This window comes from Vidua macroura, chromosome 4, assembly GCF_024509145.1.
Source record: "Vidua macroura isolate BioBank_ID:100142 chromosome 4, ASM2450914v1, whole genome shotgun sequence".
Taxonomy (NCBI): domain Eukaryota; kingdom Metazoa; phylum Chordata; class Aves; order Passeriformes; family Viduidae; genus Vidua; species Vidua macroura.
In genome coordinates, this window is record NC_071574.1 from 51,731,628 (window position 1) to 51,758,362 (window position 26,735).

The following is a 26,735-nucleotide window of genomic DNA, read 5'->3' on the forward strand; positions in this document are numbered from 1 at the left end:
TTCAGGTACTTGCCAACCTAAGAGCAGCATTTTTTTTTTTTTTTGCCATTTTGTCAACAGAGATCTGATCCAATGATCTTTTGCTGAATTACTTGGAATCAATCCTATGTCTTGATCTTTGTGAAGACATGCAACACTGAAGTGCATACATATGGCCTCTCTGTCTCTTCTCAGAGCAGTCCTGGATTGCCAGCTTTTTGAAGCATAAGCATTCAAGACATCATCTTTGAAGGAATCAAATCTAACCACAGCTAATTTTTTAACTTAATACACTTCCTTGTGTACAGGACTAAGCATTCCTTAAACAATTTGGTTTTGCAAGATCTATGAGAAATTAGAAGTATTACTGTCCCCAAGCGACACAGGGAATTAAGCCTGGGCTGGGACGGGCATGCAATGGTTAGTCGTAAGCACGTAGTGGAAGCTGTTTTTTCCTAATTCTCAGCTCTGTACTTCTTACAGAAACTGCTCACTAGTGAAGAAAGAAAGCCTTGACCCCTTGTGATGACATCCTGAGTGACTCACATTTCAGCCTGCTCAATTAATATAAACTTAGACTAAGATCACTTATTCAAAGTAGAACAGCTCCATTAGGAGAATGAGTATCTCACATTATTGAAGAGATGCTCAATGCTTCACACTGTGGGCTGAAAACTGGAGGGATTTAAGTGCTTTTAAAACACCGTGGGGTATTAAGTTCATCTGTTGTCAGTGGTTGGGAAAGGCTGGTCTTACTGATGTCCCAGAGGTGTTCTTCTACCATTCCCAGGAAAGCTGTGGATTGCAGTCTGGATCATGCCATGCCTCAGCAGGAGGCCTTGCACAGAAATCTGGTGTAGCCTGTGGGCAACCACCTGGAGAAAAGCACGAAATAACAAAGCACACTCATGGCTCAGTTTCAAAAACTCCCCTGAACTGGAAGAAGACAAGTCTGTGGTCACAGGTATAAGCCCCACTCATCAGGCCTCAGAGCGTGAATGATGGAGTCACAGTCACACATCAAAGGCCCTGCTACTGCAGCTCCTTTCTGTGCAAGCAATCTCATAGCATTATATAAGCAACTAAATATTAACTGCAACAGAAACATGAATGTTATCTTTCCACGGTTTGCATGGCTAACAAAGTCCTCCAGATCCCTCTCTCCTTATGGTCACTTACTATTCATTGCCTTCTGTTTATCCTGGGGTTAGAGACCTAACTCCCTGCACCCTCAGCCTTTGCTTCTAGGCTTCCTCCCTTTTGTAGTAAAATCTTTCTTATGAAATAAAACCTTTTTTTCCTCTTTAAAGCCATACCTTTCAGTCAAATAGCCATTTTTTCTCAGACAAGTAAGTTTTTTTTTTTTTCCCTCTACTGCTTACTGGGATGTTCACACACGCATTAATTGATAAAATGTATGTTACTATGTAGTGGATCAGACTTCTTTAGACAAAAAAGACACACAAAGAAAAAAGTGAAATATTGACATTTATATTTAGCACCAGGCTTAAAAGACCTCAGAATTAATCCAAATATTTTTTCTAAAAAGCATACTTACTGTAAACAGATTCCAATGCCCTTCAATTTCTTTCAGTTGCTATATTTGTATGTATGGAGACAGAATCACTTCAGCATCACTACAAGAAATGCTCCATTGTTTTCAAATCTTACTTTTTACATGCATGCTGGCTACATTCTATGTCTTGTCTTTCATATTGAATTTGGAGGTGGTAAGACAGCGCATTTGCACGAGCAAACCTCCCTAGGAAGCCATTCAAGTTAAGGAAGGCACACAGAATTGTAACATGTCAGCATGTCACAGACAATGTCCTTGTCTGTAGAAATATGGGTTTAACTGATATAACCAAATATACAGTAAACCACATCTTGAAAATCTGAAACAATGGTCAGGATTCCAGTTTTAAGGGCCATTTAACATCCCATCCTAAGAAATTTAGTACAACTACAGCTCTTTCAGGTTTCTTGCAAGTATATGATAACTTGGTTCTAACAGTATCCTGTAGAAATCACTTATGTGATATAAAATGCGCAGGTCCAGCCAGACATATTTTTGGGGCAAAAAAAAGAAAATTAACAGGATTAGCTGGGTCCCTGCCTGCCAGGCTTTGAAACCAAGAATTTTCTACCAAAAAACAAACAAAAAAAGAATGTAGTATTTTATTATTTTTTATAACTTAAGGGAATAATACCAAACTTATTTCAAATTCAAAGCAGAAATGCTAATGGCTAAACAATAGTGAATCATCAGATCTAAAGCCAGAAAAGTATGTTTACTTCAATTTATCTCAATGGAATATACATGTTAATTGCTTGTTAGGGCAAACTGCAAACTGTTGTACCAGAAACTGAAACCAAGGTGAAGAAAACTGTAATACTATGCTTAAACTAAGCCAAGTTTTAGGAAGCTGGAGTAATTGATGCCCAGGAGATGTCCTGAAAATAACTGCCTTACTCCTTTTTATTGTACTTCCAGCTGCAATGAAGTACAGTGTAAGGACCTCATGATAGAAACACAGGGAGAATGTCCTTCAAATAAATACATTTGATGGCTTTTCTTACCTATCAAAGGAGAAAAGTTATGTTGCACTGGTATTAAGTCTCCCAAACATACTACCACTAGAAATTACAAATATGAAAAAAGCCACCAAAATATCATAATCTTTGCTTTCTGGGATGTACAGGTCAAAGTGTCTTTTAGAGAAGCATTTTTCTTCTTTGCCAAGAGTTGTAAGGCAGTGTAGCTTATCAGACAGAACATTAGAGCCGTTGCAGATCTCTTAAATCCTCTTTCTACTTTTACTACATCTCAGTATGGAAACGTATAAGTTCCTGATACTTTTGCCACTGACTCAGACTGCCTATCCATAAGATGAGGCTAATGATTGCAAAATAAGCCTTTTATTTTGAGTATTTCTATTTTGATATGTGAAGGATGTGTATTTATGTATCAGCATTGATGGAACTGTTATTTTACACTGTTTGTCCTTTTTAGTTTTTAAGGGAAAAATTTTACCATAGGCAGTATCAAACATTTTCAATTGCTTTTTCTCCATAGGTTGAAACTCTGAATAAATAGAATTAATTTTAGAACTTCAGCTGACTGTAGAAAACACAAGAAATACAATTTTTAATTGTAGTTGCAGAAGCAAATAGGAAACTGAAGGCATGATAAAGACATTTCTATACTGAGAATTGTTTTTCCACCTGCCCCAATATATATTTATGTTCCCTGGCTTGAGAAATATTGCAGTGTGTTGTTTCACAGAACCATGCCCTAATTTCCCTTTTTCCCTGGAGGCACTTCAGGAGCACCCTGGGGGGACTATAGGAGTTTCAGAAACTCGAGACAGGTCTTGGTTTCAGTTTCATGAAAAACAAAAAGGACTCTTGAACTACTTGTGAGAAAACTGACTGCAACTGGGACTGGAAGGATAAGGTGCAAGTGCTGAAGTGTTTTGCTGTAAGTACAGTTCCTGACATAAAAGGTGTAGAAAAGAAGAAAATGATGGTGAAGTTTCTTGATGCTTGACCTGTCTTTCAGAGAATTAAAGAGAGTGGCAAAACCTGGCTGTAAATGAGCCAATTCCCTCAACTCTGAACTTCACCCACAGTGTGGTATTTTTAAATCTCAAGGCTTTTCCCTAGTGGTAGAGATGAAATAAGGATGAGTAATTTCTCAGGACATAGTGTGTAGGAGCTACCAGTCTATCATTCAGAGTGAACATGCTGCCTCAGAAGAAATGCATGACCTACTTCCTTGATATAGTTTGCTTCATCAGAACTCTCTCCTGGCTAAGAAACTACCAATGGTCTTCCTCCACAATCTCCCTGTCTTCTACAGGATCATGCAACACCAAATTAGTTCATTTTGTTGCCTTTTCCTTCATTGCTTATTGCTGCTGGGTCTTTGATCAGCCTGAGCAAGATGCAGGTGAAAAAATCAGTCAGAAAGGTTACAATTAGGGAAGAGGTCAGCAAATAAAGATAGCATAGAGGAAGAACTGGAGATTTTGCCTACCTCTGGCTAAAGATCTGAGATGCTCACTCACTCAGATTCTCCTCCAAACAAATGTGTAATTCTCACTTTGCTCTACTTTTCAAATTGCATGGGAGATTTCTTGACAGGCGTGTATATTTTTCCTTTCAGATAAAGCTCAGGACCTTGCAGGTAATTCCTACTGCAGTCCAGATTTCTGTCAACTCTCTGACAGGTTCTGTAACACTTGACAAGAGTGGAACTGGGTAGAAAAACAAATCAAACGGGTTAGGTTTACTAAAAAACAGTAGCACATAGCCCAGACTGAAGTCAATAACCTTCTCTGTGGAAATCACTGCCCTTCTTACAGAGAATGGGCAACGCAACTTTGTTGGAAACAGTGAGGAGATCAATATTGTCTTTTAGAGAAAGGCATGGTGGTGTAACCTTCCCTGCTCAATAAAATAATCACAACACTCATCCAAGCCAGAAAGAATTGTGATTTGAAACCCTGTCTTTCATCTCACAGGTGAAGAGTGGCTAACTGAGAAAAGCTTCTCCTACCACTGCTGTTTAATGTGCCTTCCTGAGTACCCAGGCTCACAGATATCATGGAGTCAGGAAGGAGGAAGATACTCTGAGCCTATCAGTGTGGTCAGCTGGGAGGACAGGGCACTGGTTTCTGGACACCAAATCCTGGAGTCAAAAGCTGGCACTCCTCTGCATTCTTATGGCCCACCTTGGTATACTTTGTATGCAAGAAGAGACCATATCTTTATTTTCTATGAAATATGCGCTTTCTTTTATTTATCAGAAAGGCAGCTTAGTTTCTGCATTCCCATTTTGGGATGGTATTTCTGTGTTAAACAGTGAGGCAAAGAGCTTAGATCAAGCTAAAAATGAAGTAGTGCCTTTCTATTGGGACATCTTCATGACTTTTCTAACACTAATTTTTGCATAGTAGGTTATTTGACTTCCAATTAATGGTAAGCATACAAACACTGAATGTTAAGTACTGCCTGCAGGTAACAGGTCAGATCATTAGCCAAAAGTTTAAAAATTCTGCAGCAGATGTCCATGGAAATGAAAAAAACATAGCAAATATATATATATGCCACTTACCTGAATGAAAACACTGTCTTGCCTGTGCCATGCAACTGTATGACTGAGAGGCAGAGGATACAGTCTGCCAAAGCATGTGGCTAGGTGATGAACTGTGTTTCCAGCCATGAGTAGCACTGGTATACTAAAGCGTTTTAAAACTGTTTCAAGCACTAAAGAAATTTCTATACTATGCAAAAGAGCTAACAAGAAAAGAATATGTAATTTACTCAGAATAATTGCAGTCTTCCTAGTTTTCTATGCAAATGTTCCATGCTTCGTTTTTTCAAGGTGGAATGAAATAAAAAGTTACTCTGTGAGGTTCTCCAGTTACAAAAGAAAGAAGCTTATTACATTGCATTTTAGTATGACACAAGCTCCAAAAAAGCACCTTGCACTGAAAGCAAATATTTTAAGAGAGTAGAGGCAACAACTTAAGGATGCATAACAGTATCATTATGAAGAACACTGATACTTTTTCTTATTTTACTTCGTAAATTAGCATCTTTCCTTGAAGAAAGAGGGATCCTGTGAAATTATACATGCTGATTATTAAAAAAAAAAAAAAAAGAAAGAAAGAAAGAAAAAAAAAAAGACCCTGCTACTGCTAGCTGGATTTAACAATAATCAGACTGAAAAGTGAACTAGTTATTTTTTGGGGTTTCTTTCTGGGTCTGTTATTGGAGAACCAAAGAATCTCTGAACTGGATGTCCGTATTTGAGAAAAGGGAAGGTATACATACTAGGTGCTAGCAGCACTATTAATATCTCTCTTTGAACTTATCAGCTGCCTGCTAAATATTGTAAATTATGCAGTTTCTTTACACAGAAACAGCATTGCAAGGTTTAGAATCCCCTCCATCTCTCTCATTTCTGCAGAATAGCTGATGCTGGAGTTTTGATCTACAGATTCATTTGTAAGGCAGATCATTACATTTAACTGATTACAGTACTACTGCAGAAGATGGTTTGCTAAAGTTCTTGAGGGTCATGAGAAAATAAATTGCATAAATCTCATGCAGCCTATTTCTTCCTCTGCACATTACATAGAATGATGGAAATATGACTTCATGTTAGTGTTATTCTTGCTAATATGGTCATTCATATTAAATATAATACTTAACCTTTCTGGAACGCAGCACTAGAAATTGTATTTATGTCAAGAAAAAGAAGTACAGTGGCTTAGCAGAAAATAAGTGCACTCTTCTGACTGAAAATGCAAGTTATTTTTAGACTACATAAAAACCCATGCAGTTTCAGTGTTACATGGAAAAGCTGTCTGATCAATCTTGTACCCGTTCCAATGGGCTAAGTATAAGAAACAGGTAAGTATTTAAGATTTAGAGAATCAGAGATGATTCACAGGAAAATACATTCCCATCCCTAAAGCAGATGAAAGAATTCACTTACAATAGCTTAATAATGTAATATCCCCTCATGCTTGATTGCACTTTCTGTGTATATGTGTTGTTCAGAGCCAAACTATAGGGAAAGGGATAGGCATCCTTTGCCTTTTAGTCTGGAGGCTGTGAAAGAAGACCAAAGTTTGCTGGGGGGAATGTTGCATATTTTGTCTTTAAAATTGATCACTTTGTCTGTTTTGAAGGGTTTCAAAATATACAAAGCTCTGCTTTGATATTTACAGAAGAATCTTTCCTGTTGGGCAAGTCCATCTAAAACAGGATTTATATCTGCAGACATATACTTTACTCCAGAGCAATGCCAAGAAGTCCTGTGGAGCCATTCCTGATATGACCCCAAATCCACTTATATTAGATGGAGTTCTTTTTTGGATAGCTTTTAAATCAGATGCAGAATGAGAAGAAAAGTAATAATTTGGTATTTCTTTCTTGGAATTTACTTTACTGGAAGAGGTGGACTGTTTTGCCATGTCTGGCTCCACATATTTCTCTTCATCCTCTTAAAAACAAATATATAAAAATAAATAGAGCTGTGTCCTTGGGGAAAATTAAATATGAAATGCCCAAGCACTGATAACTTCTGCTGAATTCCCCAAAAGCACTGGGTAGTTAGCATTCCCCCTGAACTGGATGTTTTAGTATAGATACATTTGACTGACTTTTGCCTCCTGAATTTAAAGTGTGTGGTGATTTTCCCAGGAAAGCAAAAGCAAAATATAACACAGGCATTCCAGACCCTGTGTGTATTTAGTTTTCACATTAGGAATAAACCTTAAAGTAACACCAGAACTGAAACTGGAGTTGAAGAGATCCAGCAGAGCAGGAATAATATAATTTGGAATTTTCTCTGAGCTGGAATGCACTCAAAATTAATTATCAACCATTTGTACTAAGCAGAGAGACTGCAGCAATATACTTCATGGAACAATTAAAGCATGCATTATACTGAAGAACACAAAGACACAAACAGTAGAAACATTACACTCCATAATTTACCATACTTCCTCTTCAATTTCAGTGTGATTAAAGGACACCAAATATTGTAAATTGCTAATATTCTTTTAAAATCCTACTTGAATTCCAAATTTATAATGCTAGGTTCTTTAGGTCTATGGAAGCTGAAAGAGTGTTATGCTTCCCCAGGAACTGTTCAGGAAGGGATTCATGTGTTGCTCCTGAATTCAGGCCTGTCAGTCGCTTCCTCCTGCCCTTGCCCTGGACTGAAAGTGCAGACAAGAGCTTTTAGACATCCCCAGTAGGTCTGTGAAAAGAGGAGCTTCAGAAATACTCTGTGGGTACCTCAGCAGACCAGTGAATACACAAGGCATGATGCAAGAGCTCAGGTTACATTTGTTTAGATGTGACAACTCTTGAGGACAAGGTGAGACCCAATTCAAAGTGTTTGGTGATTCTCGTATCTCTAAGCGGCCATCTGTTCTCCATCAGCAAACAAGGAAGAGAACTGGCTATGGATACCATTAACAGGTTCACATTAAGAACAAGCTGCTGGTAATTTGAGAGGGCTAATGTAAATTCCAGTTGCTGTTCAGAATAGGTTGAGAATATTTTTAATATTCTTTGGCCCAGATGTTTTAAATGATAGGTGGAGATAAGGTTTGTACAATCCCAAGCATTAATCGAGCAAACCTTTACAGGTAACAGACTGACATTTAATTTCCATTTCTCTTTTTCACTTTACAATCTTTCAGGACATAGTCATGCAAGGACAGCAGTTCAGGCAGATGGAAAAACACCTATGTGTTATAATTTGCAGGATGTATGTAAATGTAAAGGTTCCAGTGATGCACTAAATCCATTTTTTCCTTGGTATTGTTGTGCAATGTAGAGTTTGAGCAGTTCACAATTTAATAAATATAATGCATTTCAATCTTCCCATGTGGATTCCAAAGACAAGATATGTGCATAAAACTTGTATGAAAAGTATTTTCCCCTCATAAATGAGTCTTCATAAATGATTCTGTAGATCAAAAACAGCATGGTATGTATTTACCTACAGTAAAAGCTATGAGTATTTAAATGATTTAAATGATATTATAATAGGCACTGATTTTACACAGCAGAAAAAACCCAAACAAAAACCACAACCTAACAAATAACCCCAGCCTAACCAATGTCCAAACAACTTCCCTCTCCCTTACCTGAATCAAGTATTAATAGAGGTCAGGCAGTAGTTAAGAGAAGAACTATACATTCCCAAAGTCAGTGTTCACAGGAAATTAGTTTTGCATTTTTTTTCAGAACTGTCTCCTCATTGTGCTTATGAGTATGTGTTAATTTTGATTGTGTTGTTTCATATTTGAAGAAAAGCTTGGGACTTCCAACTTATTCACTGCACTAATTTAAGGACTGAATTTCATTTTCTCGCCATTCAGTATTACAATGCAGGCAAAAATTGCCATAAAGAAACACTTTCTAAAATCAGTATATATCAAGTAGCTAATTCTAAATTGTTCCATTTAATCCCAGATCTGTGTCTCAATTCAGAAAGTGGTAATTGATAACTACAAAAAAACAAAACCCAAACCAACCAAAAAAGTTCCAAAAACCACAAAAAAAACTCACCAGCTGAAAAGAAGTGGCACATTTTATAGAACTTTCTCAAGAAATGGCAAGTTGCCCAAAGCCTGCAGTGCCAAAGTCAATTTTTCATTATGTTACTATAAATTAAAAATAATTATGCTTGTTGGAGTAGAATCATCTTCAATTTTTGTTGTAAATGAAATAAACCCCATCTCACTTTGGTACAGCAGAGTGAAAAATAAATGTGCATAAACAGATTTCTGTGGTTTTGCCAGTCTAGTCACTGGGAGAGCTACTACTTTGGCCCATACTTGGAAAACCTGAAATAAATATTGAAGTCATTGGCTCACTTCAACCTCTTTGCTAACTGTTTTATTCTTTTAAAAATTCTGATTCAGCTTGATTTCTTTAGTAACAATATCAGGCAGGCAGTTCTTAAAAGCTTCAAGACTCTGAGCTGCTAAAATATGCAGCAATAGTACGTGACAAGGTTTCCTTCACTATCAGAGAATTTACAAATCCTTGTCTAAGGACACTGGGTGTTGCTACATGAAAACCTCCATGCCCTTCTGTTCCAACTCCAAATTTTTCATCAAAGGGAAGAAAGTAGAAAAATAAACCCAGAAAACTAAATATAGTCACAGAAGATGAAAGCTACCCAAACTCTCTAGAGATCTGGGCCAGTGTGTGCTTGTGAAAAACAGTGTCATGACAGCATCAAACCCAGCCAGACTCTGTACTCCAGACGCTGGGTTCTTATGGTAAAGCCTTTGTTCTCCAGGGCTCTGAAGCTAAATAAGGAAGTGAGGCAAACAGGTGAATGAATAAGAGCCAGAGAGGTGGTTGTAAGGGTGTGATAGAAGTACGGAATGACACATACTACAGGTTGTTCCTTGTCTGATCTTTGGCATGGAGAGAAATGATCTCCAGCCTTCACAGCAGGCAGTGCTCTGTATCCCTTCCATCCCACCGGATTCTGTAGTTTCAGTTCACAAAATCTTTAACATTCTTCACTTAAAAAAATATTCAAAGACTTGCAGTTTTTTCTCTTTCTTATTATGACAAGACCAAGAATTAAAGTTGACTTAGCTACAGAGTTTAGTTACAGAGGAAAACTTTGTACCTTTTGTAAAGTATTTTCTTGGCAAATATATTACAGAGAAGAAAATTTGGGATAGTGAAGGTCTGGACTGTTTTGCATTGAAGTCTAGCAAGTGACCATGGAGAGAACAATCAGTTGCACATCAGTATATCAGAGGTGACCTTATCACTCTCTACAACTCCCTGACAGGTGGTTGTAGTCAGGTGGGGGTTGGTCTCTTTCTCCAGGCAGCAACTGACAGAACTAGATGACACAGTCTTAAGATGTACCAAGGGAAATATAGGTTGGATATCAGGAAAAAGTCTTTTACAGAAAGGATGATAAAGTACTGGAATGGTCTGCCTGGGGAGGTGGTGGAGTCACCATCCCTGAATGTGTTTAAACAAAGACTGGATGTGGCACTCAGTGCCATGGTTTAGTTGAAGTATTAGGGCATGGGTTGGAGTCGATGATCTTAAAGGTCTCTTCCAACCTAGTGATTCTGTGATATCACAGACTCAGAGCCTCCTCAGGTTGTCACTGGCCTCCAGTCTTTTCACTCTCTAATACCTGGCATACTAAATTGTCCTGGGTTTATGACATGAAACAGCAAATACTGATCAGAGCAGATAGCTCTTTGCTGCTGCTGGTTTTTTTTTTAAGTCCTTCTAGGTCAGCCGATAATGCATGTGTGAGAAGTACCAAGAATTAATTAACTGTGGCCTCCTTAAACAAGTTGTCAATAATTCTGTTGTGATAGTAGTACAGTCATACCCATCTTGCTATGAGGATTGATCATTAAAGATCCTTCTGTTCTCTCCACTAATACTGAGTAATCCTTATTAATCTACAGAGCTGCCTAGGGAAATATCTGCATAGCAAATGCACAGCAGTGAGCATAAAGTATTTTAGAAATAAGAAAATCACACATTTGTTACTGAAACATGCATGTTAGGATAGATAACATTATATTTTTCTTGTAAAGTAAAACATTATTTTTATACCCACAACAAAACATGGACCTGCAGAACTTTTCAAGCAATCTTCAAGCAGCTTCATGCGAGTCTTCTGCAGCTCAGGACTGTCCCATTCATCTGCTTCAACACCCCAGTATAAGTCTATGACCTGGAAAACAGTATGCAACATAGTTACTTATCCTATGCTCTTTCTACCAATCACATTGAAAATCAGCTTTGCCAACGTCCTGGGCACTAAGCTTTGCTCTTCTGTGCGATAAAACCAGTCCTTACACAGACTGACAGGTTTCCCTCATACAAATGAGAATTCCAGCCTCTTACTTTCCCTTCCAGATAGTCCCTCCTGGGACAGTCTCTCATTTCATAGTCATACGGAGATTAGCATGACAAGATCTTGATTTGATGCAGTCTTTTATTTGCTACTGGATTGCATATAATGGGTAGGTAAGAATAATGACAAAAGAATTGAAAAAAATCCTGGCTCCATGAAAATTAATGGGAATCTCACTGTAGATCACAGTCAAGACCATGACTTAACATCCAGTGTCACTTGTATCCACAGGATATAAACTCATCCTGTGCACATGGCTCAAAAGAAAGAATAGCAATGGTTTTATATTACCATACTTCCTTTGTTAGCTGATCTTTGTACTTTGGAAGCAGAGATTGTAGAGATATGCAGTGACGGAGAGCTTGCTGTCCAGGCTTTCACATTTAGCTACAGACTCAGTGTTATGACCTTAATTAGTTGCAAAAAAGCTCCTGGAAGAAACTATTCATGTTGTACTTATTTGAACAAATTAAGTGATGATCTGTGATTTCACTTTAACTAAAAGGCTGAATTCTTACAGTGGGAAATCAAATTTAAAAAGATAGTGATCATATGTATGAATTACTTTTGGAACAAAACTCATGGTACAGGCATGGTACTCTCTCATTTACTACTGGTTCTTAACATCTTGTATGTAACTTTAACAAAAAAAAAGTCTAAATGGATAGTTAAAAAAAAAAAAATTGTATTAATACATGAATATATTACAAAATTACAGTTTATTTTCATATTGTTTGTTCTGTGGAAGCACTCTGCAAGAAACAGAATCATAAAATTAGCTGTTGTCCAAACAGATTATAAAATTAGCCTGAGGATTTAATGTAAGAACTAATAATGAGTTGATGTAAAACTAAATTTCAGCAGTTTACACCTGGTTAATCTTCTTGGGAAATTTCTCTTACCAGTACCAAGGTTCAAGACCAAGTCCTAGAGCTATTTATGCCAATGTGTAATTGCACTACCAATAGTTTCATCGATTATTTCTGCCTTAAAACTTTGTGATGCATATCAGAGTTTGCTGCAGCAGGCACATTGTTACTAAACATGACAGGCAGTGTCCTGTGTGACTCATGATGAGTGAAAAAACGCAAGTATAGAATGCATTGAGTGTAAATAAAGATATTGAGTGTATTTTCTTGGCAGTGTAAGTGTAGCTTACACTGCCAAGAAAACACACTCTATATCTTTACTTTTTACAGAAACTATGTTGAAAAATTTTACAGGAACATGCATTTTCTGCTCTACAAAACTGCATTTCAAATAACTTTCCTATTTCCCTCACTTGCACAGATTTCTTTTCTTTTTAGTCTCATTAGGAAAAAAAAGTGTTCCTTTCTTCCTCTCTACTTTCTGTTATTTATTAATACAACTTTATTATTGAACTTCACATTGTATTCAACTGATTACTTGCATGATGTATGATAAAACTTAAATATTCTCATAAAATCCTTCAGATACCAATCTTAGCATACAGTAAAAATGTTTTAATTACTTGTTGAATGAATTTATTGTGCTGCTGAGGTTCTTCTGAAAGAGGTTCTTCTGAAAATTGTGAAAGCAATTTCTGTTTTAATTAACTGTTCAGAAATCACATTAATTCTGAAAATGTGAAGAAGGAACTCCCTGGAGTACCAGATAATCGCAGGGGCTCTGTGGCTGTTTGTTATTTTATGGGGTTACATAAAATAGTTTTGGTGTTTTGGTGCATGGTATCTTAACATGATAGAATTTGGTCCTGCAAGAGTAAATATTTTACCGAACGAACCCCTGAAGACACCAAAAATTTCAAAGTAAGGTCTCATCAGTTGATAATTATGCTAACTAAAATAAATAGGATTCACAAAATTAAAGAAATGGAACAAAGAGACAATTATATCTGATTTTGAAGCATGTGGTTACTTCTACTTGGAAAAATTGTGTGACAAACACTCACTCAAACTTTCAGCAAGGCTGCCAAGGTCGTATGACAACTAGTGCCCTCTGCAAGAGTTCCTTACCCACAGTGGACTGACACTGCTCTAGTTCAGTTCCTCACTAGTCACCTAACAAGAGACTTTTCATTCATTATTCAGTGTTTCCTTTTGCTTACTTTAGTTTTTGTCCTACCAATCCTACAGTTTCACAGATTTTGCTTTGGAGACAATTTTTTTTATCACTTTCAAGAGCTTAAAAAAGGAACTAAAAATTCCATTCATGTAAAATTCTACTTTCCTTCTAGCATATATATCCTCTTGAAAATGATTTGAAACAGTTATTTGTTTTGAAGAAGTGTATGTTGCTAATTAGCTATGTTTGGTTAGCCTCCCCAAATGTTCAATTACAATTACTTTCTTTAACCTCTCCACCTCTCCTGTAAAAGTACTGTATTTCAGGTCAAAACCACCATGAGCTCTGGAAGTCTTTTACTCAGCTTACTTGCCTTCTTAGCCAATATGTGCTTCTTTTTCTGAAGCAGTTTCTGATACAATGAAAAAAAAAAGGCCATCAAGCTAACAAATTCATAGTGTGATTGAAGATAGTCAGTTCTGCTTCCACTCACATGGTGATTATGTTCAGTAACAGCTCCCACCAGATCGATGACACCTAACAGATTTCATGCTTTGCAACAACTGAAACAGTTTTGAGAGTGGCCATGTGACTCAGTGAAACTTGCAGTAATGCATGTAATGAAAAGCACTCAAATGCTTTTCATTTGGGTCATGATTTATTAGGTAGAAGGTGTCCTGAATAGTGCTTTTGTGGTAGCTACATGCTCATTGTTTGGTGAGTACAAGATTACATGCCAGGATGAAAAGTTATGTGCTCTGCTCTGTACAGAGAAATATAAATTTACCCCCGCATCTGAAAATTACGTAATACTTTAACACTGCACTAAAAACTGTAGTCTTGATTTTTGCATGCTAACCTAAGAAATTTAGTGTATCAGGATTGGAATAAGAGAAAAAAAAGTCTTACTAAAGTCTACGTCAGAGTCTCTTTCAAAAGGCTTTGCTACTTTTCCTTGGTTATTTTTGTACATCTTCCTACTTTGCTTCCCCAGAAACGTGGTAACTTTCTAGCAGTTTTCTGAACTGTGCCAGAAGCGCTGTCTTTCAGACCTCGTATCACATAAAGATGCTGGTGTTGAAACTATATAATAAAATAATTTGCCTCCATGAATATCAACTAGAGTAAATTGTTCCTCCCCTAGAGACTACATTACAATCTGTTTGAAGAAAGACATGTGTCCTCTCACAAATAATTCAATGGATTGTGATCTACTTGGAAGAGACATTTCCTTCACCAAGAAGTCTCCTCAAAGATAACAGAAATAAGGGATTGATATTTTCGATGAATATCACATGGTATTAATACAAGAAAAATATTATTCAAATATCTTTTGCTATTCTTTTCATGTACTGCTGCAGCTGGGACTTCCCAATCAGCTGATGAGCTAGGACCTTCAGATGAAATTCTTTTATAGCCATAATCAAAAATCACTGGAATTTACCACCATGCAGATTCAGCAACTCCACTGTGACTAAGGGAATTAAAACCAAATATCCTAATTTAAGAACTTGCTATTTTGATTAAAAACCAGCTGCATGTGCATCAAGAATAATACACTGGGAGGAACAGGATGTTGCATAAAAGGCATTAGCTGTTTCCAAGCTACACTCTGGAGAGATGAATTTTTGGGGTCACTAAGTATGCAAGGAAAACTTGTGGATGCAGAGCCAGAATTTTTGGAAAACAACATTTTTACAACATCACGTGCTGTATTTGTTTCTCTTAGCAGAGAAATGGTTCCAGGCCTGCTGACATACAAAGGACTATGAATTAGGACATACCTGATTTAAAGTACCAGTGACTTTAACAGTGATGCCAAACACACCTGTTTTAAATCAAATACAACTCTTTTTATTACCAACTGGCTCTTGCCAAAGATGTGTATGAGTCTATGTCTCTCATAGAAAGAGAGGAAAACATATACTTACTGAAGCAATGGGAATGTTACAGTTGACATTAAAGACAGCAAATTCCATAGTATATAATCACAATAAAAATGCACTATGTTCAATTCATTTTGGTAATCAGTTTTGGCATTCACCTGGTTAAATTATTTTCCACATTACAGTGGAACTTAAATATGGTTTCTAGAAACACAACACAGTAATTCAGATGTAACATTATTTCTTCTTATATACGCTGAATAGCTAAAACAGAGGTGGTGCTTTTTCATCTAACCAGAATTTACCTCAAATCTGCTTGTAAAATAATTTAAGTACATCAAAGGCTGACAGAGCTCGGCCTGTTTAGCCTGGAGAAGATACAAATGAGAGGGGATTTTATCCAAGCACACAAATAACCTAAAGGTGGGTGTCAAGAGGAAGTAACCAGGCTCTTCTTGGTAGCGCCAAGCAATAGGACAAGAGGCAATGGGCAGAAACTGGTGCACAGCAAGTTCCACCTAAATATGAGGAAGAACTTCTTTACTGTGAGGGTGACAGTGCACTGGAACAGACTGGCCAGAGAGGGTATGGAGTCCTCTTCTCTGGAGATACTCAAAACCTATTTGGATGCAATCCTATACAACTTGCTCCTTGTGAACCTGCTTTAGCAGGGGGAATGGACTAGATGACCTTCAGTGGTCCCTTCCAACCTCAACAATTTTGTGTGTGATTCTGTGAAACAAAGTTTTTGTAATTTTCTATTTCAACAATGATATTTAAAAATGTTATCTGTTCTAAACAGAGTTAATTTCAAGATAAAGTAATACAGGATTAAAGACAACAAAACCTACCTGAAATTCCAGGCCATAGTTTTCTCTGCAGAATTCTCTCAGCTTAGGATACACATGTTCTCTTAGGGCTCTCCTTTCTGCTATTGTATCTGTGTTGTGGAAAAACATGCTATTAACAATATTTATATAAACTCTTCTTTTAGTAAGGGATACAGATTTTTCACTTAAAAATGAACCCTTAACACACACAGAGCGCTAATGAAAATCAGGTGCTGGGATCTAATCCCCAAACTGTATGTTGTACAAACACATGGAAGTATTAACATGTGTAAATATATGCAAAATCACATAAATGTGTTTGTATGTGTCAAAATTATGCTTCATACACATTTTAATGTTGCAGCATATTACAATTCAGCGGAGCTGAATTAATTTTTGTAATTCAGCAGTCAGAATTTCTTTATTGTTTTGACTTCTATTTAGTTTCCAAAAAGCTGAATTTTACAAATAACAAACACCATGGAAAAAAGACATATACCAAAGATGAAAGAGATCTCAATACTCAGAAACAAATCAATAACATGAACTAACAACATTGTCTCAAATGCATCACTTTCTTCACCATCTTTAATCTAACAGTATCTTAAAACCATTATTTATCACTAATAGCATTATTTATCTTTTGCCCAGGTGATTCCTCCTATAATACCAAATATCCAGTTCTGATATCATGTAATTTTTACCATGCAAAATGACATGGTTTGATTATTAAGTGTCAATGGCAATGACACCAAAATTATTATTATGTTCAGTATGTCCAAGTTAATCTCAACATATTTATGTAAAACATACCACTTACAGTCAAATATGAAGTAAATTTGGTTAGCAGTGAAATTTTGTGTAGATAATAAATTTTATTGTCTTTTACAAGACTATGCTATGTGATGGATTTTGCTACATTGTAACTGAGTTGAGACCACACAGAGATGCTAAGTTATTTCCAAAAATAGAAAAAAACTGTTGTAAAACCCTAGCTCTGAGTGCCATGTGATGAAAAATGAAGTGTTAACTTATAAATGATGGAGAACATCTACTGCAGGTAACGCATTATTTGTGTAACTGCCCTGAAACAAAACAATAGATTACAACTGATTTGACATTTCCCATATTGTTGCAAGCAAGAGACATATATGGAAATCTAATAATGCTTTAGAGCCACAATCAGAGCCACAGCTGATATACCTGAGCCAGATGTCTGTTCATAGAATCCTGGTCACAGACTTATAATGTTTTTATTTAAAACATCTAGGAAAGTGTGAAATTTGTAATTTAATTTATTACACCAAACGAATAATATCCTTCTCACTATTTAAGTGTATCTTTGAAATATTACACAAATGTGTGGTATAATTACCACTTATTTTCATGAACAGAAAGTTATCCAGAAACATCCAGAGAATTATTTCTTCTGAAATCTTCATCTGGGTAAAAAAAATCTATACCAAAAGGCTCAAAAGTACAGTCAGGTTTAATTCAATTTATCTGAATTACCACAGTTCTTCCTTCACAAACTTTTGATGTGGAAAAAAAATCAGAGATGCTTTCAGAAAACATCCCCTCTAAGTGAAATAATGTAATACAATGCATTTATGCTTTAATGTTTTAAAATATACTATGCTTATGTGTGCTGACAATGGTCCAAGAAGCATTAAAGTGCTTGCTACATCACAAGTTTTCCATTTGACTGTCCACATGGCACGCAAGGTGAGATCCTAAATCTAAAGTGTAGAGCTCTTATATATCCAATCTGAGCACTGGTAATAAGAGACCCTGCTCTGGGCTACATCTGGATGACTGTAGCCTCCGTTTCTCTGGGGCAGTCATTGCGCTCCTCTCCCTGACACTCCCTGGCTGCATCAGGAGTGCTGTGCCCAGCTCCAGGCACCCCAAATCAGAAGTGTGGGGAGGAAACTGGAGAGGCTTCTGAGGCAGAGGCCAAAAGCATGTGGCCTACACGGACAGAAAGAGGGATCTGGGCATGTTTAGTCCAGTGAAGAGTGTAAAAGGGAGCCAATGCAGCTTACAATTACTACTAAGGCATTTACAAAGATGATGGAGCCAAGCTCTTCAAGCCAGAGAGTACAACCATGCCATGAGAGAGGTTAGCCCAAGTGACCTGACCTTAGTACCCCTTGCAACCTGCAGCGATCCTCAGGAGAACTTGCAGGTTTGCCTTTGTTATCCAGGCTGCTTGTACACTGCCTGAGAAGACTTCGGCTCCTGTCTGGGCTAGTGGAAGCAAAGCTGTAGAGTAAAGTAGGTGGTGCCAACGACCCAATGTCCAGGCCACATATTTTTCAAGGCATTTTACTTTATATTGAGCTCAGCCCTCACAAACATTTGGAATGCATTTGGTGAGAAACCTGGAATTATCTTCCTGTTTTTTATCAAAAAGGAATCCATGCACACCAAGACCCCCCTATGATGTGAGTCAAAGTGTATTAGATAGTGATGATCAAGAGATTCACTTCACTTGCAGATCTGGCTGAATGCAGACAAAAATATTTAGAAATGGAGTGAAAAAAACAGCACTCTCAGCTTAGAACTGCCTGTGTTAGTACATAAAAGGGATGGATGAGTTGCTCCCTCCTTAGGATCCACAGTCATTAATTTTCTTTCATACTTTAGTGTCTAAGTCATCCTTTTCTTGCAGAATGTAGTACACAGCTAACAAGCCTAATTAGTCAGAGGGTTGCATGATGCCAACATAGCAATATTATTTTGGCTCCAAAGCAATGGTGTAGCTGTACCTTGTGATAAAAAGCTAAAAGTGTAGTTTGCTTTATTTGAAATACTTCATTTTTTTACCTTCACAATAACTGAGACCCTCAGATCAGTCAGTCGTAGAAGAATATGTATTCTATTTTTTTTTTTGCCTTAACACAGGTTAATTTTCGCATGCAAGTTTATGAAAACACAGAGCATCATATCTTCATGACCAAGTAGAATGAACTCTGCTGAAAACCAACTTATTACTCAGTTACTGAGATAAACCAAAATGATTCCTGCATTTTTAAATGAAAATCAATCATGACTACAGCTTGGTTATTAAGGAAGCAACAATCCACAGTTATTGTTTGCCATTACTTAAATGTGACAGCAAACAGAATGGTCTTACTAGGGATATAAAATAGGCAAAGTTGTAGGAACAATAACAACAAAAAGAAGTACTGGGAAAAAGCAGAATTTAAGAATAAACATAATTAAATGATAAATGGGAAATATTTTGCCTGAGGTTTACAACAGATAAAACCACGTTCTCCTACTTTTTGTTTATGCCCATAGGATTTATAGTGCAGAACCCTGCTGGTTCTAGTTTTAGAACATGGTGCTGTTCCCTGCAGCTTAACATGCAGAGTCTTGTTCAGAAAATGAAACAACACACTGCAGGAGTAGTGCTACTTTGTAGTATCTTAAAAATGAAATAGATAAAACATTCCTTCAACTAGAACTGTGGTCTGGATATGACACTTGGCATACCCATTCTGTATTTTTATTCCTACCTCCATATCTAATGGAGTGTGCTTATCTAATTGGAATTTGAGTCTGGTGCTTGTATTAATTAATTTTAAGAATTCCTGTATTTGAAATCAGCATTGAAACTTTAAGGAAACAGAAGTGTATATAGTTAAGATAAACTCTGCTAATTAGTATGGATGGCAGATAAGCTGGTTTAATTAAATACAATCTAAACTTGATTTAAAGTGACAGCAAATCTGTGAAGCTGACAGTTCCTAACAACGTCACACAGGCAAATTCCAGCTTCCAGGCTGCTTCTGCAGATGAACAGATTAACTAAATTGCATTCTTCTAGCAGTGAAAATGAGACGGTAGCTGTGAGATGAGCTTTCTACACCTCTTAATGTTAATTCTGATACTCGGAAATACAAATAATAGTTCAGAATAAACTGTGGGAACGAAACTACATCTTAAAAAACGTAAGAGAAAACTTAAGCCCCCTCCTCCAACCCTAAACTTGTCTCCAGTATTTAAACAAACCCAAACCCACAAGACAGGGACTTGCTGAGTGCACATCTTCCATACAAGAGCCATCTTTTGCAGGTAGCTGCCCCCTAAGCCATTCCGTGACCACACTGTCCTGCCTATCCTTACACTTTGAACTGACAGAGAATGCCAGTGCACCCTCCTTCTCTTCGTGCTCCCCAGGGTAATCCTGGACTGAACTGAATTAGTCACATATCCATCTACATCCTTTCTCCTGTCCAATAAACACAACTGTTTGTCTGCAGTGTGATTTCTGAAGGCTTGTAGCTCAGTCAAATCACTGCCAGTTTTCGTTAGAGTACGCCAAGGTGCTGCTTCTCAGCGTGAACTATTCCCATGCCAAAGTCTGACCTTCAAACACAAGCTGTTCTGCTATTAAAGTCACTTATTTTATTTTAATAGAGCAAGTACATTTTTCACTCTTGTGTTAGTAAACAGATGATGTGCATTTACAGTTGCCAAACATTAATCTCTGGGATAAAATAAGTATGGAACACAGCCCCGTTGAAGAAAATTTAAAAATATATATGCAAGTGAAGAGAAAGAGTTAACATGGGCCTGATGGAAATTGCCCATTTCCAAGCACCAGTTATTCTGTCCTAAGATCAAATAGTTTATCTTCTTGCTGGTGCTGTACTGATCTGAGTTCAGCAGTGATGAGAATGGTTGTTTTCATGTATGTGAGTTGCAGTCACACATTGACTCTACTCAGTCAAGGCCTGATGCAGCAGAACAAGGAGATTGCTCAGCCCCATTCTCCTACTACGTGTTGCAAAGGAGGTGCCAATGTGGGGACAGTGAGCACCACTGACCACACTCAAAGGAGCAGCACATTCAAGTTGACCATCTGTTAATGGAAAAATAACCTGTGAGTACCCATGCATGGTATGGTGCAAGCTAAGGTCCTCAAGCAAAGGAAAATCCTAAGCAGGGGAGGGTGTTTGCCCTGCAACTCTGACTGACAGAGGAACATTGCAATACCCAGCTTGAGAGAGCCAGCAGGAAAACTGCTGACTGACATAACAAGTTGAGGCAGGCAGCTGAACCTGGAAGAACTCAGGCAGAAGAAAAAAAAAAAAAAAGCTTCTCTTGCAGCTGTTCAAGGCACCACAGAAACGAATGTCATATGGGGTCACAGAGCTGTCTACAGGTGTCATCTCCAGGCAGTCACCCAAGAAAGAGCAGCTCCTTCCAGTTCACGTGAAAGAAACAATTTCTGTGTCATCTCCTCCATTCTTGGTGATATTGTACTTTGCCATGGGTCAGGAGAGACACTGGCTGGAGGTTTTCACCTCATGTCTTTCAGCCCACTGCTCTGCTGCCATAGTCTCCTGCCCAATTCACACCATTACATTTATTACCACATAATGCTGGAGTCTCTTGTGCAACTATGGAAGCCCTGGATGAGCAGTGAACTTCTGATCTAGTCCTGAATGCATGTCCACTAAGATACCCAGCTATTTTCTTTCTCTAAGTTTTCTAAATGCTTAGATTAGATAGAAGGGTAGAACAGATTCCTACCATAGGATTTTTTAATGCATTGCAATATTAAAAAGAAGTGGGTATTTTATAACTGTTGTCTGATAACTGCAGTGAGAATTTCTGCACTTTAATTATCTAAGGTTAAAAATTACTTAGCAGCAGTGCCAGTAAGAAGTGGCTGCCAAGCCTCTTAATGCTAGTATGTACTTGACTCATATGACTATTCAAGTGAATTATTCCTTTTAAACTGCCCTTTTCACTGATAATACACAACAGCATTGTGTATTACCAGTGCTACTACAAACTTTGAATACTAGGAGGTAACATGCCCCTAAATAGTATGGAAAACTTGTCTCTGAAAATAAAACCATAATAATAAGTAATTTTCATTTCTATAGTGCTTTTCATCTGAAGAGCATTTTGCAAGCAGTGAGTTTGAATCATGTAGTAGGTAAGAGAGGGGAAAAATATTTGAGCTCCCTACTACTCTTGCCGTCCTAGAAAATGAACTCCATAGACACTGTTGTCATTTTTTTCTCTTGGAGTTTCTGTGAGGAGAGAGCATTAGAATAGGCATCCAAAGCTTCCCAAGATTAGGCAGATCAGGAATGGGAACAGGTTGGTCTGAATCAATTCTCCCAGTGTCCCTCCCCCAAACAACAATGCCAACCTTTAGGTCTCTACTGGCTCTCTGGAAGTCAAATAAGAAACTGGACAGACTGAAGACCATTCATTAATTCAACTAAACCCCACAACTAACTAACCATCCAAATAAATCCTGATTAGCAAAACAGGGCAACATTACTATGATGTAACACAGCTGCATGTCCTCACTTCTCCTGATGGTCAGAGCTCTTTCAGGAGATGTGCACAAAGTCTGCAAGACTCAACCTTCTCAGTTCTTAAAAAACAAAAATGCAAGACTGGACTAAGCATTTCAGCCCAAAGGAATGTCTGCTTGTCATGAAAGTCAGAAGAAATAATGAAAAATAAAATTAAGATGGTAAGTAATTCTGACATGTGTCTCTCAAGCAGGAAGAAATGACAGGATGTGATTACAAATTTGTGATCTACACCAGAACACTCAAACAAACACACTTCCAAAACAAAAGACCTAACTAGGCAGGATTCAAAATGTAGGGTGTAATTATAAGCCTAAAACTTCTAGTTGCAGCAATTACCTCTTCTTTTTTAGCCCCAAATCAAACAATACCTGATTTGCACTGAGGCGTAGTTTTCTCTGAAATGTTCCATGTTGTCAGTTCAGTAAGATGACAAATATAAAAAACACATATACATTAACTGAACACATGCCACATGTATTTTTTTAAATTATGTTTTAAAAATTATAATGGCCAGATTTCACAGTCTCATTTTATAAAATACCCTGCATCTTGACTGCTAATATGCTTAACCAGTGCCACCTATTGGTTTAACAATAACAACCAAACAAACAAAAAAAAAAGGTTGGCTAGTAAAATCAGAGGGGTCCGACCCATGTTAACATACAGAATTTAGGGGAAATATCAGTATTAAACTGATATAACAGAAGGGGAAAAGTGCTTCCTATAGCCAAATATCAAGATCCAAAATTTCATTATTCACGTAATTGTCTTCCCAATTTGAAACAAATGTTGGTTTCTGACAGTTCTATTTTGCGTGCAGCATGCTTACATGAAACAAATTTGGAATTGGATGCAAAAGTCGGTGAAGTTAGTGGAAAGATCTGCTAATCTCAGCATATTTTAAATGAAGTTCTACATTTGGCATGTACTGAAAGCCTGAATCTTTTGATACCTTACTGACTTCCACAGAGTCTGCATGAAATCTCTCAATCCATAAATAAATCAACCAGTAAATAAACAGTACGTACTCTTGTGTCACTCTAGGGGTGATGATATGGATGAAAACTCTGAAGCAGAATGGGTCCTAATCAAGTAACCTCACATTACCCCTTGGGCACACAGCACCCTTATGCATAGATGTTCTTAAATAAAACAAGAAGAGTTAGGTTGTCCTGGAATCCTGGAATTCCCAAGCTTGCACATCCTCCCTAGACTGTTGATTGGGTGCATAGGTGTCCTGGTGTCTCTGTACACAAACGCCACAAACAGCAGGAGCTTCCACGCCACTGCAGGCTGCGGGCAGAATCTCTACAGCGGGAGAGCTTTTGGCACTCTGCAAACTGCATGAGTGAAAGAATGCAAAAAACTCTAATTCTTTCATTTAATAAAGCAAGTCAGGAAAAGCTCCTGAAAACATGACAATTTGCAAACCATTATTGTGGTACGATTAAATGATGTGACAGGAGAAACTGAAGACACAGCACATTTAGAAACACCAAAATTAAGACTGAAAATTATCTCTGCAGAACACCAAAGGTTATGAAAAATAAGCACTGGAAAACAAAAGGCCTGCTAGGACAAGAATTTGCTACTGTGATCAAAATTAATGTGAAAGAAAATATTCTTGTGAAATCTAAAGGAGGAATTCTGAATGAGTTGTGGAAAAATGAACAGACGACAGAAATAAGGACCAGCGCAGTACAAAAATTATGGGCAAAAATCCCATTGATTCATTGAGGGGTGTCAACTCACACTTCAAAAAATTATAGAATTTCCCAGAAAGCAGACAAAAGGCTTACAACACTGGAAAATGTTGTTAACCATTAAGTTATGTGCACTGCAATAGCTTTGCTACTTTTTTCTCACCCCACTAGACCAAAAAGAAAACCATCAGGGTGTGTTACTATGGCACTTAAGGTAATGAGGCTGGGGCGATCAATAAAGCAAAAGGACGTCACAGACATTCTTCATCCTAACTGCAGGTTCAAGTGCTGGAAGAGAATGAAGTAGTATGTTGTAGGCTTTGAGAAAGCATCAAGCACAGCAGAGCCCTAAAAAACCACAAGAAAGCCAGTCTCATAAAAGCACACATTTATTTCACAGTACAGCCTGGTACAGGACCATTACATATACCTCACTCTGAAGAAATTCCAATAAACACTCCTATGTGACTTTGCATCTGGCAGTACTGGAAGCAATGGAAGAGCTCTGCAAGCACTGCTGGCTCCTGAGTAAAGCTGCCCTTCCTTTATCTAAATTTTCTGCTTTAAGTGCACAAGTCATGGAGTTCCAATCCAGCTTGCATTCTTCCTTAAGTTTGGTGCAATACAGCCACAATCTGGGTGACTACAAAACTGGTGAGGCCTGGTTGGTTGGGCCAACTGGAAAAGCACGACTGAGAAATGTAGCCTTCTGTGTGGGCTTCAAGTGAAAGATGTGAAGGCTTTTATGCCAGAAGATGAAAAAGTCTCAAACCTGACACTTTTGGGTGTGCAGAAGCACCCACATAAGAATAAGAGTTGCTGCTTGCTATCAGTAAAGTAAGTCTGCATCAATACAGTAGGAGTTTTCTTTGCAACAGAGTCTTTTTCTTGATGTTAAATGGGGAGGATTAAATAACATCACTGAGCAGTCAGAAGAGCTAATGGCTATTGTAGAAATTGTTATCAAAGATGAATAAATGAAATGACAACCCCAGCAAAGGAGAGCAGCTGCAAGAGGGCATTAAGCCCAGGACAGTGGGACTACATGAGGGAAGGATGCCAGATACTCAAGTAAGGCTTGCCTGAAGAAGAGGATCTCAGCAGATTTTAAAGACTACTTCACTTCGTGGCAGACAATTTCAGCCTAGGTATTAACACCCACTTACAGGCCCTGTGGTACAACAGCTTTTAAACTGAGAATTCCAAGTAGGGCTTGCACTGAAACTCATTGAACGTGGCCAAATAATTTACAAATCTGGCTTGTTTTGATGGATTATATAATGTCTGAGAGGCAAACAGTGACTGACATGTAAAGGAAGAGTGATTTATCAGACCTTGTTGTCCTTACCCTTCCAATTCTAATGATTCATCTAAGCATTATTTTTAGTGAAGATTATATAATCCAATTGAAAAGGCCATTTTTAATAAATTCTAAAATGTACCTGTTTTTATCAGTCAATCATTCTTCTGATGCCTTGATTTTCCTAGCTATTGCTTTCTTGCTCTAGGTTTTATTAATTTCTTCTGCTTGCTAACCACATTTTGATGATTATATGTAAAAGTAACAGTAAATTTGCAGTTTAACAATCTTGAGGAGTTAGTAATTGAAAAAGGACTATACATGTTCTAGTCACTTTGAGAAGCAGAAGTAGTTGAAACAAGTAAGTTTAATTTCTCACAAATACCTTATACAAGTATGATACAGAAAAGAGTATTTAAAGAAGACTTCCAAATGGCATACCAATTTAATTAATCGGTGACTGAACTACAGAATGTTTCCCAGATTAGCACCTTCAAATTACTTTAACCATCCTCCCCAACTCTTTCCTCTTATTTTCCTGATTATAATACCCAATGAATTATAATTACCTTTAAAGGAGGATAAAGACCTTCTGTGCTGCTATGGTCTCAATGGCAGTGTAGAATCTGGCTGAAAGGGTGGACTTGACTTTACTTCCATTTCTTGCACTGCCAGACAGTATCAGTCTTTCTCAGTGCCTGCAAAGGTATTTGTCCCTTGGCCACAGAATAGAGAAAAATTAATCTTTTATCTGGCACACCTACACACAGTTAAAGGCAACTGAATCTATAACTAGAGATTTTGTTTGAAACTATTTTGAATTTACATAATGACTGTGAGGAGCTGACTGTGGCATTAACATTGGAACAATATACCAGCAGTGGAATTGCTTAATAGAATTATATAATATTATACATGGCTGATTATAGAAACTGTAAAATAGAACATTTTTAATTAAAACAGGTAGAGTGTAAAGACATTATTTGCATTTTAATCTCCGTTTTCTAAAAAAAAGGGAGGAATAAATGATGAACTGTATTTTCTACGTCTTCTGTTCTCTTTTGAGAAGTATTCTTAACACATTAACTGACATTAAGCAAATCAGACCAACAAATCACCATGTAAATAAGAGAAATCTTGTAAATGAGTCTTCCATTCATAAATAAACCACCAAAGCAAAAGCTGTAAC

At 37.4% G+C, this 26,735-nt stretch overlaps 1 protein-coding gene across 1 annotated transcript in view; it reads right to left on the reverse strand.

Moving 5' to 3' along the window:
• The window catches only part of NWD2 (NACHT and WD repeat domain containing 2), a 51,168-nt gene that overhangs the window by 14,177 nt on the left and 10,256 nt on the right, over window positions 1-26,735 (reverse strand). Inside the window, exons 2-3 of the mRNA XM_053975901.1 lie at window positions 16,212-16,300; window positions 11,129-11,245 (exon numbers count right to left, since the gene is read on the reverse strand). Of these exons, the coding sequence (XP_053831876.1) occupies window positions 11,129-11,245; window positions 16,212-16,300 (206 nt within the window). The remainder of the gene's footprint in view (window positions 1-11,128; window positions 11,246-16,211; window positions 16,301-26,735) is intronic.